The sequence below is a fragment of the Pelophylax lessonae genome, assembly GCF_965119305.1.
Source record: "Pelophylax lessonae genome assembly, chromosome: 7".
Taxonomy (NCBI): domain Eukaryota; kingdom Metazoa; phylum Chordata; class Amphibia; order Anura; family Ranidae; genus Pelophylax; species Pelophylax lessonae.
Window position 1 is genome coordinate 218,278,230 of NC_138774.1, and position 12,921 is coordinate 218,291,150.

General features: G+C 44.3%; 1 protein-coding gene across 1 annotated transcript in view; it reads right to left on the reverse strand.

Annotated features, from left to right (window-relative positions):
• Window positions 1-3,528: 3,528 nt before the first annotated feature.
• Window positions 3,529-12,921, reverse strand: part of LOC309559549 (ficolin-1-like) — a gene marked incomplete at its 3' end in the record, with an annotated part of 72,255 nt that continues 62,862 nt past the window's right edge. The window contains exons 3-4 of the mRNA XM_082262851.1: window positions 10,915-11,049; window positions 3,529-3,776 (exon numbers count right to left, since the gene is read on the reverse strand). Of these exons, the coding sequence (XP_082118977.1) occupies window positions 3,529-3,776; window positions 10,915-11,049 (383 nt within the window). The remainder of the gene's footprint in view (window positions 3,777-10,914; window positions 11,050-12,921) is intronic.

Consider the following 12,921-nt stretch of genomic DNA (forward strand, 5'->3'; position numbering starts at 1 on the left):
GCTCGCCCGCCTGCTGCCTATTGCTGCAGAATCCATCATCCAGTGATGTCTGGAGGCAGAGCAGAAAGTCAGCTGGTCAGCTAACAGCCAGTAGAGTGGCCATCCCTCTGCCTGATCCCCCCCCCTTCCACCACCATTTCTCTGCTTAATCCCACCCCTCCACCGCCATCCCTCTGCCTTATCCCATCCCTCCCATCATCCCTCTGCCTAAACCCATCCCTCCCGCCGCCATCCCTCTGCCTGATCCTGTCTCTCCCACCGCCATCCCTCTGCCTGATCCCATCTCTCCCACTGCCATCCCTCTGCCTGATCCCATCTCTACCACTGCCATCCCTCTGCCTAATGCCATCCCTCCCACAGCCATCCCTCTGCCTGATCCCATCCCTCCCACCGTCATCCTTCAGCCTTATCCCATCCCTCCCATCATCCCTCTGCCTAAACCCATCCCTCCCACCGCCATCCCTCTGCCTCATCCCATTTCTCCCACTGCCATCCCTCTGCCTGATCCTGTCTCTCCCACCGCCATCCCTCTGCCTGATCCCATCTCTCCCACTGCCATCCCTCTGCCTGATCCCATCCCTCCCACCGCCATCCCTCTGCCTGATCCCATCTCTCCCACTGCCATCCCTCTGCCTGATGCCATCCCTCCCACCGCCATCCTTCAGCCTTATCCCATCCCTCCCATCATCCCTCTGCCTAAACCCATCCCTCCCACCGCCATCCCTCTGCCTGATCCCATCCCTTCCACCGCCTTCCTTCTGCCTGATCTTATCCCTCCCACTGCCTGATCCCAACTCTCCCACGGTCATCCCTCTGCCTGTTCCCATCCCTCTCACAGCCATCCCTCTGCCTAATCCCATCCCTTCCACCGCCTTCCGTCTGCCTGATCTTATCCTTCCCACAGCCATCCCTCTGCCTGATCCCATCCCTCCCACTGCCATGCCTATGCCCGATCTCATCCCTCCCTCTGCCTGATCCCTATCCCTCCCACCACCGTCCCTCTGACTGACCCCATCCCTTCCACCACCGTCCTTCTGCCTGATCCCATCCCTCCCACCGCTGTCCCTCTGCCTGATCCCATCCCTCTGCCTGATCCCATCCTTCCCACAGCCATCCCTCTGTCTGATCTCCTCTCCCCCCCTCCCATGAGGCAGTGGTGATGGGGAGGATAGGGATGGCATCAGTAGCGGTGGTGGTGGGGATAGGGATGACATCAGTGGCAGTGGTGGTGAAGATAGATATCAGTGGTGGTGGGGATAGAGATGACAGTGGCAGTGGTGGTGAGGATAGAGATGACATCAGTGGTGGTGGGCATAGGGATGACATCAGTGGCAGTGGACATTGTCATTCTTATCCCCACCACCACTGCCACTGATGTTATCCCTATCCTCATGATTCCCACTGATGTAATCCCTAGCCGCAACACCTCCACTGATGTCATCCCTATCCCCACCACTGCCACTGATGTCACCCCAATCCCCACTACCACTGTCACTGAAGTCATTCCTATTCCCACTGCCACTGAAGTCATCCCTATCCCCACCACCACTGCCACTGATGTCATCCCTATTCCCACCACCACCGCTACTGATGTCATCCCTATCCCCACCACCACTGATGTCATCCCTATCCCCATCACCACTGCCACTGATGTCATCCCTATCCTACCACCACTAATGATTTCATCCCTATCCCCACTACCACCACTGCTACTGATGTCATCCCTATCCCACCACCACCATACGAAACTAAATACACATTTTGGGGGCGCCTGTGAACAAAAACCTTGATTTTACTACACGTGTAATATATCACCCTGCACACTGGAATGAGAGCAATAATTATAGGATCATTTTTCATGGTTAACGCTAAACTGATGACCTGTATGATCTTTAATAGCTTTGCCTATGGAAAATACAGGGTACTGAAATGTGTTGCTATTTGCAGGCATGCGTAGTTTTAAGGTTTGACTTATTGGGTATTTATTTACTTGACACAAACTCATTGTTTATATTTTACCAAAAAATTTGGTAATACATTTTTATTGTGCCATAAAATTAACTGTTATCTCTTAGTCTGGGTTCACAGTAAATGCGGTGCGAGTTCCCTGCAGATTCGGCACCGCATCTAAATAGCAACCCTTCCATGCGAACCGATTGCGCAGGGTATGTTAAGTTAATGACACCCCGCAATCGGTTTGAAAAATACAGCGCAATTTGCAGAAATGGATCACATGGGTGTGCAGGCTAAATATAACTAAAAAACATAGAGAAACCATTAGTTGTCATCATTTGTCATTTTGTTTTAAAAAAAAATGGCCTGCTCAGGCTAAAATGCCCGGGCCTATTATATGTCCCAGTCCGGGCCTGTCGTTCGGCACTTATGGTCTTTTTGACAGATTGCCCTCTCTGTCTTTCTAATAATTGAGTCCCCTACCACCAGAACCTGTTTTTCATTACCACTATTACGCAACAGGGTGTATTTATTGGTATGCTCCAGCCCAGGACCGTCCTCCTTGCCTTGTTCCCTTCTACCCTTCTTAACTGTCACCCAGCTACTCTGCTCTGATGCCTGTACCCTTGTGTCTCCACCCGCCTCTGTGCTGGCCCCTGCCGGCACCTGATGGGTACTTTCCCAGCTTTCCTTCAGTATGGAGATTCTTCTTAGTGTTGCCAGTTGCTTCCCTAAATTCAGGACCTGAGCTTCCAGAGAAGCAATGTGCTTACATGCTGTCCAGCTGTACTCGCCATCGATTGCCTGATCCAGGAACCCATACATGCCACAAGATGTACACCGAGTCTCATCTCCACACCCGCTGTGCATTGTACTTCTAATATAATGGGGATTATGAAATTTAACATTGTCCTGTGTAGCTGTTTTCTAGCTTCCTGACTCTAATTTCTCACACTCAGGAAGTTTACAACACTCAGGTATTCACAATCAGGTACTCAGGTATTTTACAACACTTGGGTACTCACACACAGGTAATTTACAAAGCTCAGGTGCCCACACTCAAGTGCTCAGGCGCTCACACTCAGGTGCTCACACACTCAGGTACTCACACTCTGTCACATTAGAAGCCCCTCTTCACTTTAGAGTACCCTACCCTCAATGAAAATGGTCACTATGAGAATGGTCACTATGAGAATGGTCACTATGAGAATGGGGAGGTAAATCAAAATATAATAGGCAATGGAAAAAAAAGCCTTTTCTGTCATTTCTATGATAAAGGGGAAGTTCTTCTTTAAGGCCTAGAAAAAAAAAACAGTCTGTATCTGAATTTGCTGGGTTGATTTTACATTTACTAATGTTGCTTTTAAAATCATTGGGTATTTTACAATAAAAGTATAGAACACAAGCTGGCAAAGTTATAAAAACAGCACAGGTAGAAAGACAGATTACAAAATTATAAAAAAAAAAAAAAAAAAAGTAAAAAATGTAACAGACAAAAAAACATAAAAATCAGACTCAAACTGTAAAAAAAAAAAAAAAAAAAGAGAGAGAATGTGCTTGTCTATGTAAATTGCATTACACAGGCCTAATCTTCATCTCAGAAGACTTGTAGGAATATTGGTGGCCTCTCCCAGATCCCCAGTTGATGCCATCTGAATGAGTATTGTGTACTCCAAGGTAATAATGCCCATTTAGGTTGGAGTCATGGCACTCGTAGTACCACCAGGCTCCTTTAAACTTCTCAGCACAGTGACCCGCATATGGATCATTATCTTGATCCTTAGTGCTGAACTTATGACCATCGTGGTTCTTCATAGAGTCACCTGCCAATAAATCAACAGAGTATTAAGCTTTCATGCCATTTAGTGTTTGTTTTTCATTTTTGGAAAATTGGACAGATGTCAGTCAGTAAAAGGTTTACGACACCTTGCTGGAGAGATATTTCCCAATTCCTACGGTAGCCACAACAACTGCTAACCTCTACCACTGACCAAATTGCGTTTTCCATATATTTCTGGGCATCCACTAGAGTGCAGGTAATGAAATGTTCACCTTACCCTCTAGTGCAGGGGTCTCCAAACAACGGTCCACTACAGGATTGCATCTGGCCCACAACTAGGGTCAAGTTCCCACCATTGTTCTGTCTTTTTTCAAGTCCATTATTTGCTGGACTGAAGATTTTCTACCAACTGATTACGTGCTTGCCCAGCAGTACAAAATTTCCTCCATCCATGCCTGCTCTTCCTCTTGGCTCCCATTTGCTGCTACACTGACTATAGTCATACTGTAAACAAGATAAAGACCAACCACTGATGGGGAATCTGATGTTATAGGGGTTCAGCTGAATAATGAAAGGGGGGACTCCTAAGGTGGACTCTGATGTAAGGGAGACTCTGGTGGGGACCATAATGAAAGGAGGAACTCCCAAGGTGAAATCTGTAAGGTGTGTAGCACTACCTCCTTAGGAGCTGCATTTGACAGGGTCATGAAAACATTTTATTTACATTTTAATATTGTTTAATCAAGTTTTTAACATTCTTTCTGACTCTGCATTATTGTTTTATCTATAAACATGCAACATAAGAGAAGAGGATGTGGTTATTTTTATATTTCTTTCTGGGGCTCCTTGGCATGCTACAGGAAGCCTCTCCCTTTGTAAATATTTAATGCTGGTAGTGACGATACAGGCTGTACTCCAATCCCAGTTGATGCCTGTTTTAGGGGAAACGCGTCAGTTGGAGGAGCCGTATCGCCACGTAGTGCCGCACTGCAGGTGGCCGAGCTCCCCGTCATTTTATGTCTATTTCAAGCCACTTACCATCTATCCAACTGTAAGTAAAATACTTTTTTATTTAATAAAGTTTTAAGGGGTTTATGCACTATGGGCTGCTTCTGTCTTTTATGGTGACTATGGTTGATTATCCTGCTTCAACCAGAGATGTATAGTAACTAAGTAGAACTACTTCACTACTGTACTTAAGTACTGTAAGGCAGTATCTGTACTTTCCTGGAGTAGAATTTTTTTCTCCTACTTCCACTTTTACTTCACTACATTTTTTCGACGATTTCAATACTTCTACTCCAATATTTTTTTTTTGTGCTCCATAGTTACTCGTTACAATTATAAAAATCACCACTGCCAGAACAGTAGATGGCAGGTTTCATGAAGTTAAAAAAATGTGAATAATGTCATGTGTAAATCAGCGCATACGAAAATAAATGCTACTGTATGTATAAATAAAATGGTCTACATATCTGCTGTCAAGGGGAAAGAGAACCTCCCCCAACCAAGGAGAGTCACAAGCGTACATAGATCTTTTTTCTAAGAGGCTGATTTTGCTTTTTTCACTGGAAGTTGAGAGCACAGGTTTTGCAGTTTTGTTTCACTGGAAGAGTCTATTTGGATATTATTTTGCACTTACCTTCATCTGCCGGGTAAGGGGGAAATCCACAAGGTGGTGGGAGTCTGCACCTATTATTTGGGATAGCACCTGTTTGATTCCTGCACCTTTGAAAATATATTCATCTTTTTTTGTCACATATATATGGTATTATGGCATTATATAATTGACTTTAATTTCATACACTCTTCCTTTATTTCATTATTGGAATATATTGTCGTATATCACATTGGTTTATATATGATTTTGCGCACCAATAAGCTGTGGAGAAAAAAAAAGCATGCAGGGAAGAGAAGGAGGGATGCTTTAAAGGGGAAAGGGAGGGACAAACTTTATCTGTTTTTGTTTACAAAAAGTTACAGCCAAAGAAATTGTGATTGTCCTTTAGGTTAATCATTTGAAATAATAAAAAACAATATTATGTTCAAACTTTTGACTTATTTCTTTAATAACTACATAACACAGTACTTGTACTTTTACTTTCAGTACTTGAGTAGCAAATTTTTTTAAAAAACTACTGGTACTTTTACTTTCAGTACTTGAGTAGCAAAATTAAAAAAAAAACTACTTGCAATACTTAAATACAAAAAATGTTGAATACTTTAGTACTTCTACTCAAGTCACTTTTTGATCGAGCACTTGTACTTTTACTCAAGTATGGGTTTTGAGTACTTTATACAAGTGTGGCTTCAACACTGAGATTCTTCAGTGTCAGCACCTGCAGCTGATCTCCGAGGCTGTCACCGGGGCTTGTTCTCCGTGTCAGGGGATTTTCACTCATGCATCAGGCAGGCTTGGTTTCTCTGGAAGCTAGGTCCCAGAGAAGGGGCTGCTGCTAATACCATGTGCTAACATCGCACTACCCTATATCTGCATGAAAAATTTTGGAGTCCGGTAAGCAGCCATCTATTATAGTGATCACGGAGGAGTTGCATGCCGCACCATTGGGTGTCAGCTGTGTGAAGTCTGTTTCAATAATCCACTACAGCATCACTCCTATGAATCTTCTCTTTATCATGGGCTATCACTTATTTAGTTACTGTCATTTGGACTCTGAGCGCTGGTTATTGTTTCCTAGTTTTGTGGGTTCATTATTAATCATTTGGGGACAATTTATACATTGTTTGATCTGCCATTCACTTATGAATTTTGCACTGTGATAAGGTTTTTGGAAGCCTAAAGCCTTGTACAAACGCATCGAAAATCTGCAGGGAATTTTCGTCCGACGTCCGATCTACCGATTTTCTGCTTGTTAGTATGATGCTTCTGACAACCGACTCCGACTTTTCGGCCGAAAAAAATCTGGTGTGCAGGTTATAAAATTTTTGTCCGCCGTCATAACACGGCCGATTTTCGTGCAGTCAGTACAGATTTCGACAGGGAAGAATCTAATGAGCAAGACTGGGCATGCTCAGAGAAGAAAGAACACAAAGAAAGCAAACCAACACATGACATCACTTCTGAAGTAGAATTTTGTCGGTCGACAAAAGTCCAGTGCAGTCTAGGCACATTCCAACCAACAAAACACCACTCTGGACAAAAGACGGACGATCGGTCGGCCGATAATCGTTGCGTGTGTACTAGGCTTTAGTCCTTTATTTTTATAACATTGACACCTTCAATGGTTTTTCACTTTGATAAGGTTTTCATGAATTTATCTTATAATATTTTCATTTATGCCAACTTTTATTACAATTTGGGAATCTTATTTCATAATTTACTCACATATGGTAATTCTGATTACACTTTTGTTGAGTTTCCTATAGCGCACCTTCACAAGTTAATTTAAGTGACAGGGTTCCCCACTGCTGCACAGCCAGACACATTGCAGCTTCAACTTGCATCCAGACATGGAAAATAATCCTTGAGCTTGTTTTTGTTGTTTTATTGAGAGGTTAACAACTTGAATGGGGATAGAAATGATGGGATGCCCAAGCTGTCTGTCACAAAAGGAACCAGGGACAACTTCCTACCTTTTTTACAGCTCTTCTTTATCCTTATGCACAACTTTACTTGATCCTCTGTACAGCGCTACTTGTTTCACTCTTTAGATAATAGTCTCTGTTAGATTTAGCAACAGCCCCTTACAGGCTAGGAAGTTTTCGTCCCTGGTAGCAGTAGCACATGTGTTTGTGAACTGCATCCTGGATCACCTCCACTCCCTTGTAGACACTGATCCCAGCTCTACCACTGCAGGAAATGCTAGCCCACCAGGCTGCTTCTTCCCAGTCTACCCGACTGCACCACTCGACTGACACTCTGGAGATCTCCCAGGTCAAGGCTGATAACTTAAGCACACCGCTGTCTTCAAGAGAGACCTGCTACACGTGGCAGTCTCTCCACTTGTCTGTCCCTGCACTGTGCTAAGGTATTCACACTGTCCTTCTTTGGCTCCCACTGCTCTTTCCAACTTCTTATGTGGTAGGATCTTTCTAGGCCAGCCACCTAAACCCTGGCCTGAGGTAAAACCCCAGTCCCCGGCAGGGGTCCCTCAAGATCCACTGACAGTCTACCTCAGCACTACGTCTCATCCCTTACCCGACTCCCCTGCTGGCATGACTTAATCATACTAAAGGGCTCACTAAGTCCGCTGCCAGGCCCACCATTTGGGGATTGGCTAAGTCCCCCTAAATATGCTGGACAATCCTCCTAGCCTCGGCCACTAATTTCTAGAACATTTTTCAACATTCTAGATCCAGGAGGAAGAAAGAGAAAGACAGGAAGTGCCCCCTAAGTGTAGTATTTCAGGCAATTTATTGTCGCGCAATATATTAAAAACTCATAGGATAAAAGTAAGTGATAGGCACATTAAAAGGGATGGGCAGGGGGAGCCGTTTCCATCCATCCCTCTCTCTAACCGCGCCGTCCACTGAGCTGCATGTTGGTGGGTCCAGCTCCTGCAGTTGTCCCGTGCTCCAGGAAGCGAACCAGCGTGGACCGCAAGTAGAAGTGATGTCACCAGGAGACGAAGAGCAGGAATAGTCGGGTGGGCAGAGAATAGCCCTGAGCCTAACTATATTTTACCTACACTACCACTAGTAGCACACTAGAGTGTGCTACAAGTATATCTCATGGGGACCCTGATCTAAGGAGGGGACTTCTATAGTGGACTCTGATGTATGTAGGGCTCTGATGGGTACCCTGATGAAGGATTCTGATGGGCACCCTGTTGTAAAGGGGGACTGTGATGGGGACCCTGATGTTAAGGGGGGACTCTTTTGTGAGGAAGAATTTCTGAATAATATCAAAGTAAAAACAAATTATTTTATTATTCATTGATTTTTTTTTTTTTAAACTGATTTTTTTTTTCGGCCTATAAAATTATATCGACCCCTGTACTGAAAAGTTTGTAGACCCTTCCTCTGGTGGATTCTCCTTAGGAATATGTGGAACTTTTTCTTCTTTATGATGGAAACCTAACTTCTCATCTACATATTTGTTTTATGGTTGATATCCTCTCTGTGAACTACAAGACCTAAGTGGGGAGATGTCTTATGCTTCACTTCATTTAATGCCTGGAATTTTTACAAATGTATAGCTACCACATGACCATAATCTGCTAATTCCACTTGAGAAGAATGGGCCTATTGGAAAGTCCCGTTTAACTTCTTGAGCTAACAAAAGTACAATGATTCCTAATGAACCCCTGGGCCTTCTACAGTGAATATGTGATTTCTATCTATTGGAATCCCTATTGTTCTTAAAACCTATTTGGCATTTAGCCTAGTCACTGCACTCACTACAAAGGCAGCAATAACATGCAGATTCCCCAAGCTTCTTCTAAATGATGCTGCTAAAACTGAAAGTCAAGGCAATTTTTTCCCCATCTGCACCAATATTTACTCTTGACCAATGGGATTTGCCTTTTACATCAATACATTGCAGCAATTCCTCCTCCTACCCTTCATCTTTTGAAATTGGAGGCAGGGCATTCATGTCATGTGACCTTATTTTACAAGATAATTTAATGGTACTTTCGCAATTTAGTTATTTGCTTGAAAGTGTATAACACATGTTAAGAGTTTCTCTATTGAATGGACACTGTGTTTACTCTGGTGCCTTTGACCTATGCTGCCGAACTGCAATGATCATGGGGCAATAAGCCTGAACTTCCTATGTTAAGTCAGAGACTGAAAGCTCAGCTCCATGGAAAGTAAATATCCTCCCTTGCTGTTGGGTTATTTACTAACTTCTCATTTAGGCTGAGAGTACAGGAAAAGAAAAGCAGATTTACTTGATCCCCAGCTAAGATACAGCAGTGAACTGTTCTTTGGTGTCTTCACATTCAAGGCAGGGCTATGGGCTGACATCAGATGACCTGTACTACTGGAGCATAGAGGTGAAGAAGCTACGGAGACTGGTCTAGCAGCATGGAGGAGCCTGTGAGATCTGAGGTAGGGTGACCACTTTTCCAAACTGCCATTCAGGGACACCCCCCCCCCCCCCGACAACTCCCCCTGCCCAAAAAAAAAAGATGATTTTTTATATTTTTTTTGCCAATTAGTTAAAAAACAGGTTGTTTACAATGTGCACCTTCTTGATTACTACCCCCCACTTGCGTCACCTTCTTCTTGATTACTGTCCCCCACTTTTTTCACCTTCTTCTTCATTACAGCCTCCCCCTTGTGTCAACTTTTTTTTCATTACTGTTCCTCACTTGTATCTCCTTCTTCTTCATTACTGTCCCTCACTTGTGTCACCTTCTTCTTCATTACTGTCCCCCACTTGTTTTACCTTCTTCTTCATTACAGCCTCCCAAAGGGTCTGGTGTGCGGCCGCCTTCCCAGACCGGAGCCAGTCTGCGACTCTGCGTTGAGCTCCCTCGGTGCCTGTGAGCACCGGGAGGGCGGCGCACGCTGATCATGACGTCACCGCGCAGGACGGGACCGGAAGTCCGTAGATGGCCAGCCGGAGGAGTCACCCGGAAGCCGAGAAGAGCGGAGGACTGGACTGGATACGTTCGCTTCTGTGACTGTGGAGCCAAAATCATTCCGGGACACTGCATTGTCCCGGAATGAGGGTGACCGGGACCCAGGACAGACTCTCCAAATGCGGGACTGTCCTGGGCGATCCGGGACACGTGGTCACCCTAATCTGAGGTTCAGTTAAGTAAAAGTGCTTGTTCTCCTAGACCTAAATAACTTTTAAGCCTTTTAACAGGAATTTTGGTGTTCCCATTTTAAACCAAAGACATTGAATAATCCCGTCACTTGCTCTAAATTTTTAGTCTGGGGACCTCTCCCAGTTTGACTTGCAAGAAGAACTTCAGCAAAAGTCTTTTAGGGGCATAAACATAGGATGACAAAACCACAATATCTGCCACTTCCTGATTCAAGGTTTCAGCATCAGCAATCAATCTTCTCCAATAAGTTAATGGATTGTCCCACTCTGTCATGTACAGAAAACCAAATGGTACACTACTCTATTTACCTATGGCTCAGGTCTGAGTTCAGATTTCATTCGGTGGTGGGAATTGGATGCCATGCTTTGCAGGAGGTGCACATGGTTAGGTACAGTTCTAAACTATCATTCAGAAAGTTTTACCATATTTAATACATACCTGCATTACCGCTCTTAAAGCCTCCCAGCTCCAACTTGTATTTTTCATCCTCTCCCAAAACTTTGAATGACTTGTACGTTGCATATTGTTTTGTGTTCTCAAAATCCTGCAGATCAACACGAAGCTCCCAAGTGCCTGTAGTGTGAAATAACAGCCTTACTATGTCATGTTGCCCAGAGAGAGTTATTATAGAGTCAGTCCACCCAAAACTGATGGTTCAGTGGTTGGTAGATGCTGGAGTGTTAAAGTGACAGTAACCCATATCCTTATTCTCCAAAAATAATCTATACACATCCACTACTTGATAGCCCTGTACTTTTTTTTTCATTCATTTTATATCATGGGGAATAGAACAGGAGTAGCTGAAACACTCAAAGGTGGGCATGATACCCAAAATCCCCAGGTTCCCAGGGGTAAGGAATTATGGCAAGGATTGTTCCAGCATTCCATACATAAAAAAGCCAGGGGTTGACTCAGACACTATAGCTAAAATAAAATAATAGGTGAATTAACCCTCTAACCAGGTCTTTATGCTCGGAAGTGGGAAGGACTGCTCAATCACGTGAAAACTGTAATTGGCTGTCACAGTGGTCACATGATCAAAAGTGTCCTCCCAATCTTTACTAGATACTGGAAGCTGTCACTGGTCACTGTGCTAGGAGTGCATAGTGAACGTGCTCTCTGCACAGAAACCTCAACCATCCATGGATGCTTAAATGTGGCATGTTCGCATTAAATCCCACCCTCTTTGCCACTGCAAAATTTCATTAAATAAACCTTTAATTCCTAATCTTTATGATAAAAATCATGACATGAGAATAATTACAGACATATAACTAAGCCTTCGTGAGATAACATTTTCCAGGGATGTAAATAAGGACCAATAAAAATAAATTATATTACCTAAAGATGTAATTTTATGAAGATTGTCATTCCCTAGCCAAAACTCATTCAGACGACTGCCAAACCCTTCCTTGTAAGCCTGCCAGTCCCGAAAGAAGCTGACTGATCCGTCCCAACGACGCTGGAACACCTGCATAGATAATCATACAGACTGAGTGCTGCATGCATTTATATATCACTTTGGGGGTAAAAACTGAACACATTTTAGTTACAGCAGACTCATCATTAACCATTTCCAAGCTGGACGGACCAATCCTGATGGGAGAGCCCAAACAAAGGTGGCGGGAGCAGTGGCGTAGCATGGGTTGTCAGCACCCGGGGCAAGGCAAGTAATTTGCGCCCCCTAACCCATGGGCTTTTAGCACTCTATGAGTCTTGGCATTGCTTGCTATTATTGGGCTTATGATCTACCAGAACACCCAGATCCTTCTCCGCCATGGATTACCCCAGATCCTTCTCCGCCATGGATTCCCCCAGATCCTTCTGAGCCATGGATTCCCCCAGATCCTTCTACGCCATGGATTCCCCCAGATCCTCCTGCGCCATGAATTCCCCTAGATCCTTCTGCGCCATGGATTCCCCCAGATCCTTCTGCGCCATGGATTCCCCCAGATCCTTCTCCGCCATGGATTCCCCCAGATCCTTCTCCGCCATGGATACCCTCAGATCCTTCTCCGCTATGGATTCCTCCAGTTCTACCCCTCCCCCCCCCCCTAGTATGTATGATACATGCATATTCTTAGCCCCCAAGTGCATAACTTTACATTGATCAACATTAAACCTTATTTGCCACATAGTTGCCCAATGAAACAGTGCATTGAGGTCAGCTTGTAAGTTGGAGACATCCTGTAAGGAAGTTATTCCTCTGCAAAGCTTGGTGTCATCTGCAAAGACTGAAATCCCAACCCCCCATCATTTATGAATAGGATCACTGAACTCATTACATGCCTAATGCTCAGTGGGGACTCTGCATGTAAGGGGTTAAGTGATGAGTGCTTAGCGTGAACACTGGTAGGATGATCATACCATACCATCAGGAGATCAATATAGTGACCATACCAAACAATCTATATGGAAAAAGAATTGCTGGAGGAGAACAAAAAA